The 23,584-nt window shown below is 44.0% G+C and overlaps 2 protein-coding genes across 11 annotated transcripts in view; both read left to right on the forward strand.

Moving 5' to 3' along the window:
• The window catches only part of LOC134462333 (eukaryotic translation initiation factor 4 gamma 3-like), a 109,050-nt gene extending 98,071 nt beyond the window's left edge, over positions 1–10,979 (forward strand). For all 9 annotated transcript variants that reach the window (XM_063215291.1, XM_063215292.1, XM_063215293.1 and 6 more), the window contains 8 exons: positions 516–688; positions 5,553–5,678; positions 6,346–6,427; positions 7,061–7,159; positions 8,127–8,282; positions 8,774–8,855; positions 9,197–9,343; positions 9,758–10,979. In XM_063215291.1, the coding sequence (XP_063071361.1) occupies positions 516–688; positions 5,553–5,678; positions 6,346–6,427; positions 7,061–7,159; positions 8,127–8,282; positions 8,774–8,855; positions 9,197–9,343; positions 9,758–9,939 (1,047 nt within the window). In that variant the 3' untranslated portion in view covers positions 9,940–10,979. The remainder of the gene's footprint in view (positions 1–515; positions 689–5,552; positions 5,679–6,345; positions 6,428–7,060; positions 7,160–8,126; positions 8,283–8,773; positions 8,856–9,196; positions 9,344–9,757) is intronic.
• A 2,246-nt stretch (positions 10,980–13,225) lies between these two features.
• hp1bp3 (heterochromatin protein 1, binding protein 3) lies at positions 13,226–22,735 on the forward strand. Of its 2 annotated transcripts, none has more exons than XM_063215300.1 (12): positions 13,226–13,340; positions 14,380–14,462; positions 15,136–15,379; positions 15,712–15,922; positions 17,082–17,225; positions 17,889–17,960; positions 18,235–18,392; positions 18,912–19,002; positions 19,466–19,616; positions 19,956–20,067; positions 20,702–20,860; positions 21,246–22,735. In XM_063215300.1, the coding sequence occupies exons 2-12, from the start codon at positions 14,387–14,389 to the stop codon at positions 21,667–21,669; spliced, it is 1,842 nt and encodes a 613-aa protein (XP_063071370.1). In that variant the 5' UTR covers positions 13,226–13,340; positions 14,380–14,386; the 3' UTR covers positions 21,670–22,735. The 2 variants fall into 2 exon arrangements, with proteins under 2 accessions (XP_063071370.1, XP_063071372.1); XM_063215302.1 differs by having other exon boundaries at positions 15,778–15,922.
• Positions 22,736–23,584: the final 849 nt, after the last annotated feature.

Below are 23,584 nucleotides of genomic sequence, written 5' to 3' on the forward strand. Positions count from 1 at the left end.
CACACACACACACACACACACACACACACACACACACACACACACACACACACACACACACACACACACACACACACACACACACACACACACACACACACAGTCACAAAGACACAAAGACAGACCCACACACACGCACAGAGACAGACACATACACATGTGTATACACACACACACACACGTGTACACGCACACACACATACAGACACAGTGTATGTCATACACCCCAAATGCACACCTACACATTTCTTCTACCTGTATGGATATACCTGTATGACTGTTTTCTGTGCGTGTGCTCATGTGTGAGCATATGATTTTGCCTCTGTGTGTATGTGTGTGAGAGAGAGAGAGAGAGAGAGAGAGATAGAGAGAGAGAGAGAGAGAGAGAGATTGTGCGTTGTGTGAGTGTTGACTCATTGTATGACACTTTGTATATGCGTGTGTGTGTGTGCGTGCGTGCGTGCGTGCGTGTGTGCATGCGTGCGTGTGTTTGTGTGTGGTATCTCCCGGTGCAGGAGGCAGTGCAGTGTGTGGAGGAGCTGGAGCAGACGTCTCAGCTGAGCGTGTTTGTGCGTGTGGGGGTGGAGGCCACGCTGGAGAGGAGCCAGGTGACCAGAGACCACATGGGACAGCTCTTCCACCTGCTGCTCACCAAGGAGCTGCTGCCTCGGGAACAGCTCTACCGCGGGTACGTAGTAGTAATGGTGGTAATATCTAGAGAACAGCTCTACCGCGGGTACGTAGTAGTCATGGTGGTAATATCTAGAGAACAACTCTACCGCGGGTATGTAGTAGTAATGGTGGTAATATCTATCTAGAGAACAACTCTACCGCGGGGCAGTAGTAGTAATGGTGGTAATATCAAGAGAACAACTCTACCACGGGTACGTAGTAGTAATGGTGGTAATATCAAGAGAACAACTCTACCGCGGGGCAGTAGTAGTGGTGGTAGGAATAGTAACCAGGAAACGACTCTACTGATTTTGAGTAGTATTAGTACTGTAGTAGTGCTGTAGTAGTAGGAGTAGTAACCAGGAAACAACTCTACTGAGTTTGAGTAGTAGTAGTAGTAGTAGTAGTCGTAGTACTGTAGTAGTGGTGGTAGTAACCAGGGAACAACTCTACCGCGGGTACATAGTAGTAGTAGTAGGAATAGTAACCAGGGAACAACTCTACCGCGGGTACATAGTAGTAATAGTAGGAATAGTAACCAGGAAACAGCTCTCCTGCGGGTGCGTAGCAGTAGCTGTAGTAGTAGTAGCAGTAGCAGTAATAATCAGGAAACATCTCTACCATGGGTGAGTAGTAGTAGTAGTACTACTACTGTACTAGTGGTGGTAGTAGCCAGGGAACAGCTCCACCACGTAGTAGTAGTGGTAGCAGTAGTAGTAGTAGTAGTGGTAACCAGGCCATGTTTGTACATTTGTCGAACTGTGCCTATACCAAAACTCATTCCTAACCCTAACCTGTCAGTGAGCAATGTGTAACCACCAACCTATACACATGTCGAACTGTGCCCAGACTGAAACCCATTCCTAACCCTAACCTATCAGTGAATAATGGCTGTCCACCCACCTAAAACAGCCTTCCTTTGGCATGCCACTTCCGCATGCCACATGCCACTAAATCATCGAACCCCTACTAGATCAAGTAGCAGGGAGGGATGGACTGGGATGGACTGGGATGGGATGGGATTGGAGAGGGAGGCAAAACAGCACCAACATCTTAAAAATTGTGCCTGCTTCACTGCAGGTGAGATGAGTGCCGTAGTAAGTGAAAAATCCCATGGCCAGGTTGCCTCTTACATGCAGCTGAAAGTGCTTCACCAGTTCGATGGGACTATGCCATTGCTGCTCATGTCCTGTTGGTGAGCGCTTTGAGCCCAGTGAGTAATTTGGCCAGAGTGAATAAGTTGCGGATGATGAGATCATCTAATGATCTATTCGAATCGATGCAGATCCGTCATGAACGGACCATTTGCCAGTCGCCACCCACTTTTCAAACGGTGAAAAGTTAGATCAATAGGAGAGAAGAGGGAAACGTTTCATTAGCACCAATCAATATGATTGACTTCTATATCCATGACTTTTGTAAAGTAGTACCCATTAAAATACAGAGTCAGAAATGCATCATGCTCCCCCCCACCCCTATTTACGCTCTGATGGAGGCACTACATTAGCAAGATGGGTTTTCTGTCTTTTGTAGCCTCTTACAGCAGATGGGGTCGACGGCGGGCCTATTCACTATTTGCTGAAAATACTAAATTACATCATAACAACATTGCTATGACAGTACCGAGAGCCTTAAGTAATAGAATAAGACATAGCCACTATAATTTTGGTGACAGTAAGGTTATAACATAGGTTCTGCGCAAAGGGGTTAAAAAACAAAAATGGGCAGATTAATTAATTAAAATTGGGTAAAATTACTTCTTTATTTATGTTTGGCCAGTGTCTGCTCTCTTTCCTTAGATGTATGGTTTTGTTCAAACACAACACATTTACCCTGCAAAGAAGCACATTTTCAGCCAACAACTCCTTGAGCTGTGTGAATTCAGTTTAGTTACACGCGAGTGGGAGGGATGCTCGTGTCTTCAAAGCAGCTCTTTCAAGAAGCCAAAGTATCGCCTGAAGGTGGTTGTGCGAGCGTGCAAGTGAGTGTGCATGCGTGTGTGTGCAGTGCACCCATACCTGACTCCTCTTGCCCGAGGCCAGTGAACGCTCAGTGTGATGAAGAACATCCACATGCTCAGCAAACAAGAGAGCGGGAGGGCCACCCCAGACCATCTGTAGTGGGAGGGAACGTGTGTTTATGTAACACGGCGTAGCATACAAAGTCAGCTTTCTGTTCTCTGCCCTCAATACCTCTCATGGATAGGTGCAACATACTGTAGATTGCAAACACCTGCTTGACCAAGCCTGTAGCATTTTATTCTCCCCCGGGTTAACACTCCTCCTAGTGTGGGAGTCTTTGTGTGTTTGTCATGCTAGATGGCTGTGCTCCAATGATGGTGGACATTGCAGGAGAGTGTTTGTGTACCAGGGTGAGTTGTGTGTGTCAGGTCTGGTGAAGCATTCAGTGTTGCAGGAGTCCTGAGGTGCAGAATTCAAAAGAGGCTTTAAGTGGAAAGTGACATGTGCAGAACATACAACGACCTCACAGTGTTGTTCTGAATCAAGAAACGGCTACATTCTTTGCTACATAGACAGAGAACAAGATCCTTGTTTAAAGAAAAATACCATCTATTGTTTTTGTCTTAAGTCGAAACACTCTAGGGAATCTTGACGGAATCTTGACATACAAAACGTGTTGAATTTGAGAACTCCAGTGTCTTGTGAGCGCGTTGGTGGTCTCACTTGGCTTGTTGATGTTGCCACAGTCTGCCTGCACATCTGTCTCCTGAGTGTCAAACACAGGATGGGATACAGCTGAGCAGTCAGCCGTGATGCTGCTGACGCCAGTACTGAGACTGCTGTTGCAAGTGGGACATTATAGCATATGGAGCCTGTTTGATTTTTTTTTTTTTGTACTTGTATTTTAACTCTCTCTTAACTCGTATTTTATTTAACTTTTATTTTAGTTTAATTGTATTTCATGTATTTTATTTGTATGTTCTTCAACATTTTGTATTTTATATGATACCTCAGCGACTCTAACCCAGCTCTGCTGTATCAGTAGCACAGTTGAGCTTGGCGGTACTGTTATAGCTGGAGAACCAGAGACTGGCAGTCCCATTTAATTTCCATTCAGGTCCATAGCGAATGCTAGTCTACTGAATTCAGGAATTGAAAAAATGCTTTTTATGAGGCTTGCCCTCACCCCATTTACACTTGGCCAACTTACTGATTGACATGAAAGCCTTTGAATGTTTAGAAATAGACAGTGACAATGGGTACACTTCTTTATCCACACTCCTTGACTTAGACTTGTGGATGCACCTCGCTGCCATCCCGCCTCAGCTGACAAAACAATACAGTTTCCCCACTGTCAGCCTAGGGCCAGCCTAGCCTTTGGGAGACATTTTCCCCATTCAACATGCTGATTGAGAATGAGAAAATGGCCTTTGAATTGCTGTTGTGCAATGTATGCAAGATAATTACACTTCTATCACGAATGAGTTCTTGCGACATCATCACAAGGCCACAAGCAGAAGGGAGGACAAGAGTTTGGATAATGGAGTTTAATTTTACCCATACAGTAGTTTAGCAACACCTTTGTGTACGAACTGAGAGTGGAGCACCAGTCAGTCAGCACAGGGGAAGACGGGACGGGTATGATGCAATATCTGTAAAGGGGTGACAAGGAAGTGCCTTACTAGCCAGCCAAATTCCAACACCCTGGCTCTATTAGAGACTGAAGAAAATGATGGCGCTGCGAATGGGAAGAGTTGTGGTGAGGATGTGATGAGCCAAAGGTCAGAGCTCACTTAGTATCCAGCTTGTATCCTCAGTTTGGCCAATCACACAGCCAGCAAGCCAAGTCATTACCCAGCAACCAACCCATACATGCACCGCCCTCAGACAAGTGTCTCGCATGGCCTGACTCCCCTGCCTATTGACTTGTTTTCATACAAGTCTGCCCAGTCATCCACTACGCCAGATAAGCTGCTCACTCGCTCGCTCGCTTGTCTGGCCAGCTGTCCCAAGCTTTCGCAACACGCCTGCATTCCCTTAGACTCTCAGATAAGATGATTCAAGCAAAAATACTGGATAAGAGGAAGATAACGCAAACCACGCCCACTCAATGCAAACGCGTGGGCTCAAGTTGGGTCTCCTAAGGGGGCGTTATCCCCTCCTTCTTCTTCTATTTTTGAGGTGTTTGCTCAAGACGTGCGCTACCGCCATCTACAGCGCTAAGGGGACTTGATTTATTCTCAACCTCAGGACTCCGAAGGTCTCCTAACCGAAGGTCTCCTAAAGGGGCGTTCACCCGACATAAAGTGGATACCGGAAAAGAAACAAAATGACGCTTCTTGGTTAGATCCAGTTTCTTTGATTCAAGCCTTTTACTCGGGTAAACAACTTGTTCGACCCGAGCGGCTAGAAAAATAATTTTGAGTTCTCACTACAGAGGAGACTTTACTTCTTGTTTAATCCCTTTTATTAAATGACCACCAAATATAGCTACTTTATAGCTATATAGCTTTATAGCTACTGGATAATGAAATGAAAGTGATGCAATGTCTGACGAGATGAAATACAGCAGTTTTTTTTACCATGTTGACACTGCTGACAACAGTGCTGCTTTGTCACAGACTTGTGATCAAGTTTTCCAATTTACTGTGCCGTTTAAAAATATAGCACCATACATACGCAATAGATGACAATGAACACTGTTGTGTGTTCTACAGCACATCTACACTACATTTCCTAAGGTCATAGCAGTTTTGTGTGGGTCTGGAAGTACAAGTGTAGCTTCAAATTGTGTATCTGGTCTGTCTGTCGTTCTGTCTGTCTGTCTATCTACCTGTCTCTGTGTTCTGTGAACAACTGTAGTTAAAGACAACTGTGTTGCCAGGTTTGTGAATATGGTGCATATGTGTGTGTTGGCAGGTTTGAGGAGACCCTGGAGGTGGCGGATGACATGGCCATAGACATCCCCCACATCTGGCTCTACCTGGCCCAGCTACTTTGCCCTCTGCTCAAGGAAGGGGGCATCTCTGTGAGAGAGCTCTTTAGGTAAGGACAGTGGCTAACACACACACAGACACACACACACACACACACACACAATATGTCTGTGCACTAGTAAACCTTGAGCTTCTGGGCCCTTAAACTTCTGCTCAAGGAAGGGGGCACGTCTGTGAGGGAACTCTAAGTAAGGATACTGGCTACAAAACAACATGTACACACACAGTACTGGACATTGCTAAATCTTCTCAAACACAAGTATGAAACCTCATATGCAATTCTCCCGATTGCTCTCGCACTCGCTGTCTGCTCTCTCTCTCTCTCTCTCTCTCTCTCTCTCTCTCTCTCTCTCTCTCTGACGCACATTTTTACATCCATCCCCTCCTATAAAAAGACCTAGACCTTGCACAAAAACACTTTAACATTCCATTAGCGGCAACCTAAAGTCAAGCAGTGCGTTTTTGTCAAGGCTGTTAACACTATGTAGTATGTACACATCCATATTGCACTGCCACACACACACACACACACACACACACCTACCTTATGGCAGTGCTTGTCAGGTTACCTCCAAAATGTATGTTTCTCATGCAAATGTATGCCCTAGTGGAGAACTGCAAATTAAAATATCTCCCTCTTTTTTTTCCCTTCCATCCCTTCTTCTCCCTCCCTCCCTCCTTCTATTCTCTCATCCCCCCATACCCATCTGCTGCAGTGAATTAAGCAAACCATTGCTTCCTGTGGGAAGAGCAGGGATCCTATTTGCTGAAATTCTGCACCTTCTATGCAAACAAATGGTGAGTCTCTCTCTCTCGCTCTCTCTCTTTCTTTCTCTCTCTCTCGCTCTGTCTCTCTCTCTCTCTCTCTCTCTCTCTCTCTCTCGCTCTGTCTCTCTCTCTCTCTCTCTCTCTCTCTCTCTGTTCTCTGTTGTGTGGAATTGGTACTGGCTGACTCCCCTGTTACTCTGTGCTTGTGTGCACAGATTTTGTATGTGCACAGCACTGAATCAGCCATAGCTACTGATTATAATTTATATACGGTTTGGCCAGCAATTGGATGAGATTCAATAAGCCAGCACCATACTAATGGAATGGATGCAGATCAGAATTCCAGCACCATATCACTGCAGTGTATGGGGCAAAATAAACCCATACTTTACTGGGATGTAGACGTATGGGCTAGAGTTTCTAAAATGTGTACAATATCCGCAAATTGATGCGTTCAAATGTTTTCTCCCTGTTCACATGAACCCATTAGTGGCCCATAATAAGATATATAATAATAGATAGATAATAAGGTATTGGAGCTGAAATGATGCTATTGGTGTAGAGCAATGTGGTTCATGTGGCATATGTTGATTGGTGTGTGTGTGTGTGTGTGTGTGTGTGTGTGTGTGTGTGTGTGTGTGTGTGTGTGTGTGTGTTCCACAGACCCATAAGAAAGTGGGGGCACTATGGGTGGACTCGGGCCTCAGCTGGAGTGACTTCCTGCCCGAGGGAGAGGACGTGCACACCTTCATCTCAGAACAGGTACACATGAACATTTCACACACACACACACACACACACACACACACACACACTGAAACCCTTCCATGTCAGAACAGGTATGAGTAAAGACTACTGTACACACACACACACGCACCGGACAAATACTGCAAACACACACCCCCTACTAGACTTAACAGTCCCCAATCTCCAGTTGGCAGTAGCTCCAGTCAGCGGTTTGTTTTGTTTTTACTCTTTCGCTTTCAGTGTGATTGGCTTTCGGTGTGAGCAAATCACCTCAAAACAAAACCAAAGATTGCATTGGATGGAAGCCCAGCATTTCAAATACCCATGCATTGCCAAAAGCACACTTTGCATGTCACTTCCCCAGACAATGGTCGTCATAATCCCAATTGTCTCAGCATTCGTTTGATTCATAAATATCGTAAACTAATCCATTGTCATGGGGTGTGTAAGCTCAGCCCTTCTTGTAGTGTATCTAATCAGACCTCTGTTAGCTCTGTGTAAAAACATAGTGAACATGTAGTGTTATTCTAGTGATGTTAAGTTCACCCAACGTTGTTTCTTGCTACCATTACATGCATTGCCCCCTATGTAACTGTGGCATAATTGAGTAACTGTCAAGGGCATTATCATAACATTTGCAGATAAAAAATGTTGTTTCTTTTTCTGTCGTGCATCTTATTTTTTCTTCTCCTCCATTCCTTCCCATCCTCCTCTTTGATTACTTTTTTCCGCTTCATTCTCATTGCACAATGTTTATTCAATGCTTTGTTTATTCTTTGTTTTTTGTTCTTACTCTATCCTCTCATCTCCTCTTCCCTCTCCTTTCAACTCGTCTCTCCACTTTTCTCCATTCCTGCCTTCTTTTATATCCCACTCCTGATCTTTTCCCTCCTCTTGTCTTCTCTCTTCACTCCATTTTCTATCCGCACTCCTTTCTTTGTGTTCCTCTAATCCTCTTTTGTCTCCTCTGCTCCTGGTGTAGAAGCTGCAGTTTACGCTGGCGGACAGCGTGAGTGGTGGTGCTGGTGGTGTGGTGGTGTCCAAGAGGCCGCTGGCCCCCGAGGAGCTGAGCAGACACATGGAGCGCCTCCTGCTGGAGGACCTGGCCAGTGACGAGCAGATCTTCGACTGGGTGGAGGTATGTATGCCGCATTACACCACATCCCATTCCAGAACTACTTACTACTTTCCCCCGCCCTCTCTCTCCTCTCACTCTCTCTCTTTCTCTCCTCTCTCTCTCTCTTCCCCTGTCTCTCTGTATCTCTTATGTCCCTCTGTCCGTATCTCTCTCTCTGATTCTCTATCTCTCTCTTTCACTCTCTCTCTCCCTCTCTCTCTGTCTTGTGCCCCCCTCTCTATCTTAATCCTGCTCTCTCTCTCTCTCTCTCTCTCTTTCTCTCCTCAGCTCTCTCTCTCTCTCTCTCTCTCTCTCTCTCTCTCTCTCTCTCTCTCTCTCTCTCTCTCTCTCTCTCTCTCTCTCTCTGCCTTTCATTACGCCTTTCCCTCCATTCCCTCTCTGCCTGTTGTGGTTTGTCTGCAAAGTTGTGTCACTATGGATTTTGTGACGGTGATTGAGGTGGAACTCTGTTTATGGACATCACTGTGTTTTTTTTTTCCTTCCAATCACAGGCAAACCTGGATGAGTCTCAGATGAGCTCCTCCCCTTTTCTGAGAGCTTTAATGACTGCAGTGTGCAAGGCAGCAGTGAAAGGTAACATATCTACATATTTGCATATTATAGAAAAAAATCCATACTGTACATCCATACATACATACATACATGCATATATACGTGCGGTACGTACATGCATGCATACATAATTAATTACCCTTACAAAACACACAAGCACACCTACGTGTGCAAACACACACGCACAACATTGTGTATTGAGCAAATAATAAAATAAGATTATTATTACATTTTTCTATTGTGTTTACTGCACTCCAATCTCAGCTAACCAACGCAAAAGAGGGGAGCTTAAACACAATTTCTCCTATTCATTTTTCATTTCTTCATCTCTCTCTCTTCCTCATCCTTTCTTTGGTTGCCAGACGAGAGCTCTTCCTGCAAAGTGGACACTGCAACCATCCAGAAGAGGTTACCTGTCTTACTGAAGTACCTTAACTCAGACACTGAGCGCCAGTTGCAAGCACTTTACGCACTTCAAGCATTAATAGTAACTCTTGAACAACCTCCTAGTAAGTACCTCAGTTAAATGTGTTTTACGTATGTCTCTATTGTTCATGTGTCGTGTATTATGTATAATGTTGCTTATTCATTATTAAACACTGTTCTTGCTTTCCATTATATTTGGTAAAAATCCAACTACTGTAGTACAGATAGGATGCAGTACCACATTTGAATTTTTTTCATGGAATTCAACATCTAAGCATAAGACTTTTCTAGTAGTGGTTGGTTGCAGAAGTCAACAACAATTTTTCGATGATGTGTGGTCCGTCCTCCTGCTGTTGAAGAACATACCTCATATGTACATAACATTGACTTCATCTCAACCTCCTGTAGCATTTTCATATCTTCTTCTATTTGATGAATTGAATGTTTTTGATGCTCTGTTCCTCTCGTAATGCCCCTGGTGTTTCCCTACTCCGCAGACCTGCTCCGCATGTTCTTTGACTGTCTGTACGACGAGGACGTGATCTCGGAGGATGCCTTCTACCTCTGGGAGTCCAGCAAGGACCCGGCCGAGCAGCTGGGCAAAGGCGTGGCCCTCAAGTCCGTCACGGCCTTCTTCACCTGGCTACGCGAGGCCGAGGAGGAGTCGGAGGACAACTGAGCAGCGAGGAGTAGTAGTGGGGAACAGGAGGAGTAGTGGAGACCTTATCCGTTCTTCCCCCCCCATTTTTTACTCTTCCTCCATGAGTGGTTCTTCGCCGTTCCACAGATGTTCTAAGGCGGTGTGTCCACATTCCTACAGGACTGACAAAGTCAGCGTGGGAGACAAAGGAACAAGAGGAACGTAAAAGGCCTAGGAGGGACAATGGAGGCTGGAAGGGAACGTGATCGCAGTGCGATGCTACCAACGTTCCTAACGTTCTGTTGAGTTCCTTCAAAAAACGCCGCCTGAGGAAGATCTCCAGACATGGGAGCACTACATAAGTGTATTATACATAGAAAATATTTTTGCTTTAAATTTTATCCTTTTTTGGTTTTGTTTTGTTTTCTTTTTTTTGTTACATTTTCAAGAGACTTGAAAACAGGTCATAACCTGGTTAATTTATTATTTTTTTAAGAGACTGCAAAAAAAACAAACAAAAGATGGACCTTTTATTTAACATTTGCAGAAAATGCTCATATTGAGGAGAACGTCACTGACCATAGAAAACAACAAAATAACAAAAGTAATTATCAGTACAGTAATAATAATTGTGGAATTGAAATAGACTCTGAGGGATTCCCGAGTTGTGTGGTTTGGAGTCGGTTTCAGAGGAAGATATTTTTGAATTGAAGAAAAAAACAAAAAAAAATGTGGCAGAGACACGGAGACGGTTGAAGTTAACTGTGTTTGAGAGTGGATGGGTTTATGGTAGACGTAAGCCCTTCCCTGGTCTGGTGCTGCAGGTTTTTTTGCTTGCTCTCTGGTGAGTTGTATGAGCTTCCAAATGGACAGAAGAAGTGGCCACTCGCATGCGCGCACACGCACACAAGGACTTTCTTTGGGGGTGACAAAAAAAATAAAGCAAATGTGTGTGTTTGTGCGCTCTGCTCTCTTAAGGCGAGGCCAAGTGATAAAGCAGGGTTACTGAACCGTGTAATTCTCCAGACATGAAGAGCAAATTTAAAGTACATGTGAATACATTAAAGACTCTAAGAACATGCTGTGGTTACTGTACTTACCTTCTGCAATGCATTACATTCACTCTACACCACCCACCACCATAACAATATCATTCTAAATTTCCAGGATCTCTCATCCTCCCAAAACGCCTAATTCCATATATCCAGCATCCCTCACCAGGAAAATGTTGCCTGACTGTTGTATACATCATCAGAGAAAGTACAAGGCCAAACACTGAAACTCAGATTGAAGGTTTATTAAAGAGATGCAATGTTTCAACACTAATTTATTAACCCCTTAGCGCAGAGCGTGTTATAACCGTACTGTCACCAAAATTGTAATGGCTATGTCTTCATCTGTTACTTAAGGCTCTCTGTACGATCATAGCAATGTTGTTATGATGTAGTTAAGTATTTTCAGCAAATAGTGAATAGGCCTTCCGGCGACCCCATCTGCAGTAAAAGGCTACATTAACTTTCAATTGGAGTTGCAGTGTGCAGACTTCTACTCTCTCTCTCTTGTTGATAGATACGCATTCATCCTGCACATGGCTTCAGTCAAGTGCTTCTGTTCTTTCCATCATGTCTCACTGGTTACAGTGTTTTTCAGGGGGCTTGGGTGCTTAATTGCCATTGGGGGGCATTACTCCATTTTATTTTTTAATACCAAGGAGGCGTGGGGAAACCTATGATGAGGTCCAGGGGGCGCTCATTCAAAAGAGGTTGAAAAACACTGGGAATAGAGAGACCATTTGGAGTATGCTTAAAGGATAACTTCAGTCAATTTCAACATGCAGTTGTAATGCTCACCCTGGACTTGTCAGTACCAAAGTTTTTTTTTCTTCTTCTTCAGCCTCATCCAAAGGTTATGCAACATCAGCAGAAACTAGCAAACAGCGGTACCTTTTGGGAAAATATTTGGAGTAGGCCTATGTTGATTTAAAAAAAAAAATCTGTAAACAAATGCTGCCCCCATTAGAATAGCTCATATCTCGGAAAGGGCTGATCCGAATAATGTGGCTTCACCGGGTACTGACAAGTCAAGGGTAGCGTGAGCAATACAACAGCATATTGACATTGACTGAAGTGGTCCTTTAAGGAAGCAAAAGGGGAGGAAAAAGTGTACTGCTTGCCATTCTGCTTCCGTAAGTGAAGGAATTCTATAAGAGTGAGTTTGCACTCTTGGGGGGGAAAGGACAGATGTTAAGGGTTTTTTATCTGTTTCTCTACACACCTGATTTAACAGTTGTACATTTAGAGCCCAGGCAGTGCAGCAGTAAGTCTACTGAACAAGGTTCCTGAAGTGAGGAAAGAAGGGAGCTGGGTGTGAAATCTAGCCTGCAGAGTTGGACTAAATGAAAAGTTTAGTCTGGAATCGCTTGGTTCAGTTTAGTTGATTGCTGTGGGTGGGACCAAACTGTTGTCGTTATGGTTCAATTGCTTGGGCACTGCCCTGCACACTGCTATGACATATGGGGGGTTAGTGTTGCCAGATTGTCCAGATTTTTTCCTGATTGTCCAGGATTTTAATGACCTGTCCAGGAAAGTATTTTTTCCTGGACAGGACTTTAAAATACTGGACAAATCAATGAATGAAGGATACCATTGTGTACATGCAAAAGGTCGATCTAGTTTGAAATGTCCAGGATTTTTTTCAGATAGAGGTGGCAACCCAAGGGGAAATGCATCTTGAGTTGTGTGGGCACGGGTGGCAGCTTGTTGTGATCTCAAACAGTGCAGTGCTAGACCAACTCACCTGGTAAAGGTATTATTGGCTGTCCTTCTTTCTATTTGTTCTGGCTGGTATTTGCCTATTAAATAGGATGCTAAATAGGAACACATGTAGGCCCTGTTGTAGGCCACCTTCTCCCAGTGCTAATTCTCATTTTCACACATTTTAATTATTTGCGTGAATTCGTTTACTCTGCACCATTGCATTATAGATAGTGTATCTATGTATCTACAGTTTAGATTAACCACCCCTACAACAGCTTCATGGATTTTATCCTCTTTCGAAGAAGCTCTTCTGTGCCCTCATCCCATAGGCTCTTCTACAACAGGAGGTTGCCACGAGACACACCCACTCAACTCAGACTGACTGTTCTCTACCATGCTACCCAACGGGTTTCTCCGAATTGTGCAATTGTTTCTTTTTGCACAACATTATCAATTAAACTATAATCACCGGCCTTGCTGTGCATGACATCGAAGATGACCCGAAGGCTGGTGAATCAGGTATCAAAGTTCACACGTAGAGCTCTACATACAGAAGCACACCAGCTGACGAGCCTCTGACGTAGCTACGTGTACGTACGTCCAAAGGGGGAACGGCACGTCTGAAGAAAGAACTGTTGAGAAAAAGCTGCACAGGCTAAACAACACGTAATCGAGTGCTGAAAGGTAAGTGACTGCATGGTAGTTAAATGTAGACAGCACCTCAATGGTTACCAACTAATCACACGCACAACAGACTCATAGCATGTGCTTATCCATTGCAATTTTAACTTCATCCATTCGCCACCAACCCAATGCGGCGCCATTACTGTGGGGTATCGCTAAATAGACAAAATGGCCATTCTCGATTTTTTGCATTTGTATCAAACGCAGTCAGTGCTTTCTTACAAGTGTATCTTCAAACATGCATTTGACGTGCATTTTTCTAAACAATGCATAAGCACTTTTCATTGTGCATTCAGGGGGTCACTTTAGCGACTTGATCATCGGAAAAGATTTTTTTGCACACGGCGTTCTATTTGTGCCCACACCTTTGTATGCATGACATGAATCAAAATGGACACTCGGTGTTTAGACCCTTAAACCCCACATAGACTTTTTGAGCTATTGCAGCTTGCAGTTTTACCACTTCTGCAAGACCGTTCAGGTGCATTCTCTAGTCTTTTTGTTATGCAATGCCGGTAGAACAACAAAAAGGTTTAGAACACCAACGCTCAAAGTAACTAATGTAACATACCTGGCTGTGGAACGCCAGCTGGCCCTGGGGGGCTTTTAACTTTACCCAGGCATTGTCCATGCTTGTTTGTGGAGTAGATGAGTGTGTAGTGTTGTATAAATCAGTTATCTTTAATTTCCTCCAGATAAAACAAAAACAAAAAAACAGCTGCAAATTGGCCCACCAAAGAGTGGGTTTTGGTCACCTGAAACAACTGAGCCTGAACCACCTCAATACAGGTGTGATCAATGGTGCAACATTAATGACCTTCAGTAGGTGACCTGGCGTTGGCCAGGCTTTGAGGTTTGGTGGGTCATCTTCACTCACATTTACTCTATTGAACTGACATTAATATGATAGCAAAGACTTGGAGCTTAGCTTGGGAGGTACCCTACTCATTTCCATACGATCTCCCTTCCCCATCCTTCTACTGTACATGGATCTCAGTGCATCCTCTTACTGTTGTCTTCACTGTATGTCTTGCTCCAGGTGAGCCATGCGCCGCACAGCCATACGCAAAGTACCAGGACCTGGCGACGAACAAGCTCCCCCTGACAGTGCCTCAAAGATGGGTGAGTGATGCCTCATGCCTGTGTGTGTTGAGTGGATGAGACACCACCACAAATGCCTTCTGTCTTTGACATGTTTTGTAGACACTTAAACCTAGTCTCTTCACTCAGGGACAAATTTAATAACAAGTTAACTTCTTCTTAGTCAAACGTGTTTTTTTTAGTGCAGCAAAATAGCTGTGCCTGTGACTGTGCCAATCCCCCTTCTCTGAGTCATCTAGTTTTCGGCAGTAACATTATCGGCATCCTTCGTTGTGTATTGCTGCATTTTTGTGTGCCAGGATGCTTGCTATCCAAGAAAGGAAGTGCCTATGCTCATTTGGCATAGATCCCGATCTCAAACATTATGTGAAACACAACTCTCTGTTTTTCTGCACCAAAACTTGTATGCACATGCATCAAGCACACAAATGACCCTTCATTTTACCTGATTTTCATTCTAGAATTATCATTCATGCTTCCTTGAACCACTTGAAAAAACTAGTAGGCCTATTGTAGTTGTTACAAATAAATGTTATGTTTTTCAAAACCATAGCTTCTCTGTTAGCTACCGCTACTTTGTTGGTTACAATTCAATTTGCCCTTTGGCAACCAACTAAGTTAACTTGATAGAAACAATGCTCGAGACATGAAACAATGTTCACTTTGCGTTTTTTCTTTTCCCCTAACGCTGCAGATCCCACTGACAACTCTGAGGAGGACGCTCCCGTGGAGGAGAACGGAGGAGGAGACGCTGAGGCCTCAGCAGGGGCCGCAGGAGAGAAGGGAGACGGTGGAGAGAAAGAGACAGAAGCCCCGGCAGAAGGAGGTGATGGAGAGGGAGAGCCGAAAGACAAGGAGGGAGGAGAGGGGGAAGCCAAAGCCGACGGAGAGGCTGGTGAAGAGTCTGGAAAGAAGAAAAAGTCGAAGGACAAGAAAGAGTAAGTAGATGTCCATATTAGCTGGCCTGCCGGTACCATAGATATAGAACACCAGATGTCGCATTGGCTGCCCCTGTAGATTGGAACAAATGGCTCAGATTGATTGCTGCCATCTTTGTTCACAGGGCAAGCCTGCTTGAATCAACATCAGTTGGTTACAAAGCGATACACAAAATAAACCTGTATAAGGTGGCAGAACATCTTTGCCAATGTTGTGAAAAACATACGAATTTTTACCTAGATGGCGGCTCACAAGGCCAGCCATGACAAAAGACTGAACATGACATCTAGTGTTTTTTTATATCTATGTTTTATATCTATGTTTTGTGCAGGCCTGTGGTGCTGTTATCAAAGCTCGATTCATCCATCACATCCCTTATTGTTCCGAACTGTGGCAGGGACAAGGAGGGTGGTGAGGGCAAAGTTAAAAAGGTGAAGAAGTCCATCCCGGCCTGGGCCACCCTGCCCTCCGTCAAGCGCACAGGTCAGAAGACCGCCGTGCAGCACCCCAAGCTGCACGACATCCTCATCGAGGCTATTCAGGTGTGTTTTGGCCATACAATTGCACCCACACGCATACACTCCCTGCCAGGTATCATGGTGGCGATTACGATGATCAGTGAGGTGCTCCAGACGTTTATTTCTAGCAAAGCTAGCATACAGCTAATGGCTACTTGCACGCATTGCCCACTCAATATCACAACACAGTTGTAACCACATGGGTTAACGACCATTGTGTTTTGGTCCTAGATAACATTTAAGTGCCGTTCTACACATGCAGGAAGTGGTCTAATGTAAGATTTGGCTTTCTGGCTCTGTTAAAACACTCACCGAGTGGATACCCATCTAACTGAAAACATTTAGTGGTCAAATGGTAATGTGGAGTAACTTAGTTATGTTAAATTAGGCTGTCATGCATTTCTACATCAATCCATGGTAGCCACGCCAACTATATTCACTTGGGGTCTTTAAATTCAGCAAAAACTTTAATATTGGAAGCTGCATGAATGGCCGCCATGTTTTTCTGAAAATTTTGTGACTCCTGTCTCTGGTGCAAACATGACGCACTAAGCAATCTATGCACTCATTTAGTTGATTATCGGGCCATCTTATTTGCATGGAGTTTGGGTTTCACCAATGTCTATTCTCGTCTTTTGGCGAAATCGCCCTAGGTCTGCCCGATGAGACGAAATTTTGCCTCCATTCAAAGTCAATGAGAGCGTGTGGGAATGGGACGTCTGGTTATCCGCTGCTTAAAACCAGCAGGGTCATTAGTAGACTATTGAAGACTCTTTGAAATGCCCAGCTGTCTGTTACAACCACGTGTGAAAAATCTAACTGTCCCTACAGTACATGAAAAAACTTGTTATGGGCAACAAATATGGTTGCCTCTCTGAGCCATAGGAGAATCTGACATTACACTCTCGGATGAAAAACATTGGACGTGTGAGGGGGAGAGTGATGACATTTGCTGGCACGCACCTATAGACGGCTTGATCGCTTGAGAGATTCTTGGTCAGCCTCTAAGTGAAGAAGTTGTAGTTGTTGCAGAAAATCCTAAATCAACACAGACAAGATGAAGAATATTCAAAATCAAATCTTCAAATCTTAAACTATAACAGAGAAAGGTTTGCATGATGTTGACAACATGAAGTGATGCGCATTGTAATATTCTATACCTATCCTTGTTTTTTTTGTACAGAACTGCAAAGAAAGGACTGGTGCCTCGGCCTTCTCCATCCTGAAGTACATCATGAACAAATATGATTTCCTGGAGCTAGACAAGAGGAAATTCCTTCTCAGGAAGTCCATGAAGCGGCTGGTGGAGAAAGGGGCTATCAAACAGGTTTGGCCTGCTAAGTCTCTAGTCTCTAACCTGGACACCTTTTCTCACTCGTCATTGGTAACCAGTCAGCAACTTAAAGGATAGTTCCGGCGTAAAAAATGAAAGTTTCACCATCGATTTCCCATGCCCCAAAATGTATCTAATGCCTAAAAGCTTAAAATAAGCTAACTCCATAACGGCGCGGCATTTCCCGGAATGGCTCATCATTAGATACATTTTGGGGCATGGGAAATCGATGGTGAAACTTTCATTTTACGCCGGAACTATCCTTTAATTGATTGCAATGCAATTTCCCCTTTGCAACCAACTAAATTTCTAGTGTAGGTACCAACGACGGTTGAGAAACGCATCTCTGTCAGACATTCAGTTTCTGGAGGATACAAATGGTGCAAACCTTTAACATTGTGGTTTATTCAGTGAAAAAGTGCATGTCATGGATAGCATTTGCTAGGAAGATGCACTTGTTTGTTCAACACAGAAGATATACGCTACCACTTTGAGTTTGTGTACGCTAACTTCATGGAAGGTTGGATCACACTTAATAACTGAATAATGCTGCTATTTTGGTACTCGAGAAGGGTTCACATTCTTTCAGCAAAGCAGTGCTGTGTGTGATTACCCACTCCTCTCAAGATGATCTCTCTGTCTCTGTCTCATCCACAGCTGAAGGGCAAGGGCTTTCAGGGGAGCTTCACGATTGGAAATCTTAAAGCGGTGTCCAACGTTTCCAGTAAGGTACAGTTGAGCTCAGGGTTTTTCGTCTCTGTAGCAACGCATGGCACACTGACCTAACATCACATTGTCAACAATATGTCTTGAAAACATCACTGCTTTTATATTTACCAACTCTCTCTGGGAACTCATTTTAGAATGATTGTTTTTACGCATTATTTGATTGTTTTTAATCATTAGTATTCATGACAGTATTCTGCTTTTCTTGATCAGTCGTGTTTTGATTTGCGATTGTGATTAACTGCTGACTTGGTAACCGGTTGCTGATTGGTTGCAGAACCCCCCTGTGGCGGTGGCTCCAGGTGTGAAGGGAGAGACTCTGGTGGACTGCCTGCCGCTCATCATGACGCGGCTCTGTGAGCCCAAAGAGGCCTCGTACATGCTCATCAAGAAGTACCTGGCAGAGCACTACCCCAAGATGGACGTGGAGAAGAGGTAACTGAAGTGAAGTGAAAGCCCAACTGAGAAACTCCAACTCCCATTGTCATTTTGACTCAGCACCTCACAGCAAACAAGTGCACTGCACACAACGAAGTTGCATTTATGCCTCACCTGTACAAGGGGGCAGCCCCCAACGGTGCCTCAAGGGAGCAGTGTGGCGGGATGGTACCATGCTCAGGGTACCTCAGTCATGGAGGAGGATGGGGGAGAGCACTGGTTAAATGCTCCCCCCACCAACCTGGCAGGTCGGGAGTTGAACCGGCAACCTTTGGGATAGTCTGATGCCCTAACCGCTTACCCATGACTGCCCATAAGGAACACTAGGCTAGCCTGACTAGCCTCTTTAATCCCCTCCCACCCAAATCTTAAATTTCTGAAGTCTAAATTCCATTTCTTGATTGGACATTGGAGTGGCTCCACAAACGTTGTGTCCGCCGTATCATAATAATAGCATTTGATGGGCATCTCAAACGGCGTTGGTAATTTGGTATGATTGGACTTGTGTGTTTGCAGGCCAGATCTGCTGAAGAACGCCCTGCAGAAGTCTGTGGAGAAGGGTCAGCTGGAGCAGATCACCGGCAAAGGAGCCAGCGGCACATTCCAGGTTAGTTAAGATTCCCAATCATAACCGAGATGAGAGCAGAAAAAAATGTCTTCAAACTACAACTTAAACTCTTGACCACGTTCCTGGTTTGTGAGGCCTTACAGTGAATCGTGAAATCAGTCATGTAGATCCACATCTGTCTTCAAGATCTATTAAGCATATATGAAAATTTGGTCAATGCTGCCTCAAAGGATAGAAAACGCTGTTCTGGTGTTGGTCTTAAGTCTAGCCATTAACTAGCTGCATGAGCAATTTTCTTGGTACTGGCCAGAATCTGGTTCGGGAGTTGGACTTTGGATCAGAGGGTCGCAGGTTCAAATCCCTCCCTTACCACATTGCTCAAGGGACCGTAATCAATATCAGTATCCAATACCTAAATAAGAGTAAGACTCTGGATGGTTAAAAGTGTCATCTGAAGTATAATGTGATTTAATCTCCTTTTTTTTTTTTGTGTGTCTTACAGCTGAAGAAATCGGGAGACAAGCCGGCGACGGTCCTGGAGGATGCCATAGTGACAGCCATCATTGCCATGAATGAGCCCAAGTCCTGCAGCATCACCACGCTCCGCAAGTTCCTTATCCAGAATCACAAGGACAAGAAAGAGCACCACATCTGTAAGAGCCAACACCGCTCACACCAGCACTTAGACTACAATGGTTTTTAATGGAAGAACACGCACACAGAACCTTTTTTTGTTGTTGTAAAAAAGAGTGCCTTGGAGTTCTTTCATAGGAAACTCCCAGATCAAAAGAGCTCCTCAAAGCAACTTTTCCTTTGTCCAGGAATGCTGTATGATAAACATTTTGTCAACTTGAACGGATCATTTGCACCAATGAACTCTTAGCTGTCTTAGTCATTTTGAGCAAATACAGCAGTGCCTGACAAAGTTGGTGCTGTCTGAGTGTGGGTTTGGCTTTTCACTGATTTAAAGCTCCGTTGTTTTCTCTCCACAGTGGCCCAGCTGAAGAGGACTCTGAAGAAGGGGAAGACCATGGGCTGGATCGAGCAGATTACAGGCCAGGGGCTGAGCGGGAGCTACCAGCTCTCCTACCCCTATTACCCTAGGTACACATTACATTTCATCACGATAGTAAAAGTAGACATTCACCCACTGAAATTCCAACCGAAAGTGATTATTAAATTAATTTCTGTTGGGTGTCATTGATCTTTTTTTTCCTGCTCCCCACCTTAAGAAGGTGGGATGTACATGCATCTATTTAGTTAAAAACACATATGGTCAATGCTCTTATTCAGAACAAACTGCACTGAATAACACGTCCCTCTGAATCACTATTGGGTGAAATATCTCAACAGTTCATAAGGTGCAGGACTAGGCCTTCACTGGGCAGTGAAATGGGTTGCTCAGTCATAGATGAGGGTGCACTGCAGGAGCACTCTGATTATTTACACAACCCCAACACCAATAGCCTACCCTGCTCCTCTGTTTCTTTATCATATAATACACAGAATACCAGATATAAAACACCTGAAGTCTCCAGTCAGCTGATTTTCACTGCTGAATGTTAGCATTTTTTATCTGAAATGTGAGTGTGTAAATGCATACAGATGACCTTTTTGCATTCAGGGCAGGAGAATTTGAAGACTGTCGTTTGTGTGATCTGTAAGACTTGCAAAAGGAGATATGCTGTACTTGCATCTTTCTGACGAATGCGTTTTTCATAATTCTCCCCCAACGCAGCCCGGCAATCCTGTTTCCAGACAAGGTAGCGAAGGAGAAGAAGAGGGAGGAGGAGAAGGCCAAGCGCAAGAGGATGGCCGAGTCGGAGGACGAGGAGTCGGAGGAGGAGTCTGAGGAAGAAGAGGAGTCTGAGGACGATGAACCCCCTCCTAAACGAAGGTAAAAAAATATATAAATAAAAAATCCTTGAGTTCAGTAGCAGGAATATCTTGTCACCACTACTTAATAAATGAGGAAACGGCGATCCCTCCAGCAAATGACTGTACCGTTGTCTTGGGTGCTATAGAGAATCAAAATGTGAATTGTGGAGGCTAATGTCAGATTGATGGAACTGTATCAAGTCTCCCATATTGATATTCAAGTTCAAACTTTCATAGCCACATCATTTACCACCATAGAAATCTATTATCCATACAACTTTGTGCAGTACATAAAAGGATCACCATAACACGTTGGGGTTTTTTTTAGTAATGATGCCACATGTAAATTGATGTTCTCTCTCCCATCTTCTGTCTTTTTTGTTTATTTATTTTTCATACACCAGAGGACCGCAGAAGAGGCCTGCCGCTAAGGCCGCCGCCTCCCAGAAGAAGGGCAAGGCCACCAGCAGGAGATCGGCTCCGGCAAAGCGCTCGGCACCCCCGGCCAAAAAGGCGGCGCCACCCGCCAAAAAGGCCAAGAATGCCAAGAAGGGGGCCGCAGGCAAGAAGGCAGCCGCCCCAGCCAAGTCCACACCGGTCAAGAAAGCTGCACCGGCACGCACCCCCAAAGCACCAGTCGCCAAGAAGTTGACCAGCCGGGTGGCCAAGAGACCACCTGGCAAGAAGGCACCCGCCACCAAAGCAGACGAGACTGTCAAGCCCAAGGCAGCCAAGGCCGAGCAGGCGGCCAAAGCCAAGGGGGGCAAGGCAAAGCAAGCGGTGAAGGCTAAACCAGCTGCCCGCAAGTCCGCTCGGGGGAAGAAGTGAGCTTGCCGACAGGGGCGCCGCTGGTGGTGACGTTTACTCGTAGCTCAGTAGACTGTTGTGCTTTGCCTCCCCTCCCGCCTTCCTCAACCCACACAAGGGGTCTTGTTTTTCTGTGTGTTTGTTTTTTTTAACTACATTTTTTTGTATAGGTTCATCCTAGCGTACTGTTTAATTACATGAGATGGGTGAACAATGATGTCATAGAAACAGAGTTCCAGTTTCATTTTGAAGGTCAGGATACTTTACTGTACTTGTTCCTTTTTTCTTCTCGCTCTGTTTTCAAAATACATTTCCAATGGTCAAACGGTGTCTTGCTTTTTTTTAATTAAGAATTGAAGAACCTTAGAAAATCTCAGTATTTTATCAAAATTGTTCTCTGGTCTTTACCAAATCTAACACACAAGTGAAAAATAAGTTCCGTTTGCCTCATTACCAGTTGGCTCAGTGTATGTACTGTATTTTGAGATGTTGGTCTTTTTTGTTGTTTTGTCAAGATGTGGGGTTTTGGGAGGGTTTTTGTTTTGTTTTGTTTTTTTGTCACTGTGTGAAGTTAATTTGTTCCTCTGGAAGATGGAGGGTTTTCTTTATCAGGCACTAACTTAAATCTCTGTAAAAGAGAGACTAGTATCATTAGCTTTCATGAAGGGTTTTTGGTCCATTTTTTAGAATGAGCATTGATGTACTGAAGCATGGTATTGTACTTCATAAATGACCCCCACATCAAACAAATTGGCGTTTGTTTAAAAAAATATAAATGGCCATGTATTTGTCTTTGACAGACTAAATCGGACCTCTGCTATCTACTGACAACATTGGGAGAGAATGTTGAGCAGTTACACTGATTAATGTGTATTATGGTGTGCATATACAGCATCAAAGGATTTTTTTTGTCAAATTCATAGTATTCAATACAGCGCAGAAGTTCTATTCAATTATATTCTATGTATTGGTGAACTCATGAGGATAAGATGGCTTTCTTTCTATGAGCATGGCTCATGCTCTGCATGCTGTTAAACTTTCACTGATCTGCTTTCCTGTAGTCATTAATAAAGTGACTATATTTGTACTACAGTATGTGTTATTGATGCACCACAATCTTTACAAATAGGGTTTGGCTGTACACAAGGGCTAATATATATCAACCTATAGACTGAACATATGGTTGAAGACGTTAATTATTTTAATGAATCTGTATCTGAAATCAAAACTGAAATGTTGGCCTAAATATTAGGAAATTGGTTACATTTCTTCCGACTGGAAGTATATGATCAGGTTTCAAGCTGTCTGTAATAGAATTAACTACATGATCACTTCAGCACAAAAAGAGTATTGCTTCAGCACACAAACACACACAAAAGTGAAAATTGCGTAGCCTATGGAACGCGCCACCTCACCCCACTCTGCAGATTCCCTAGCATGTCGCTACACGCTCGTCTAACTAGACGAGGAAGGTCTATTAAATATGCATAGAGTAGACAATACCAGATTAGTTCGCTGGAAATAGTAGGCTTATGCCACGACTCCCACGGATAGCAAAAGTTTGATTTTTGTAATGGGGCTGGTCTACCTTTCAACTGCAGAATTAACTCTGGCATGCGCAGGTTTGGCCTGCCTTTCACCTTTGGAATTTGCTTGCTCTTTCTTGGCTGATAAACAAGACACATCTTAAGCATTGAAATAACAATAATAAAACACGGCTTTGTTACAGTGTGTAATATCTGACCACAAAGGTAGAATCCGGGGTCTAGTGTGTTGGCAGTGCGCGTTTGACAAACTGGTAGAATATAAATGAGCTGCTTTGGAGCAAATGGATGATTCGTTGTTTTCTGGAAGATAGCCTACCCAGTATGTGTGCATTTGCAGTAGTTCTTAAATTCTCTGCACCGTCACACCATAACAGTCTCATCGGCACTAC

Source organism: Engraulis encrasicolus, chromosome 14, assembly GCF_034702125.1.
Source record: "Engraulis encrasicolus isolate BLACKSEA-1 chromosome 14, IST_EnEncr_1.0, whole genome shotgun sequence".
Lineage (NCBI taxonomy): Eukaryota > Metazoa > Chordata > Actinopteri > Clupeiformes > Engraulidae > Engraulis > Engraulis encrasicolus.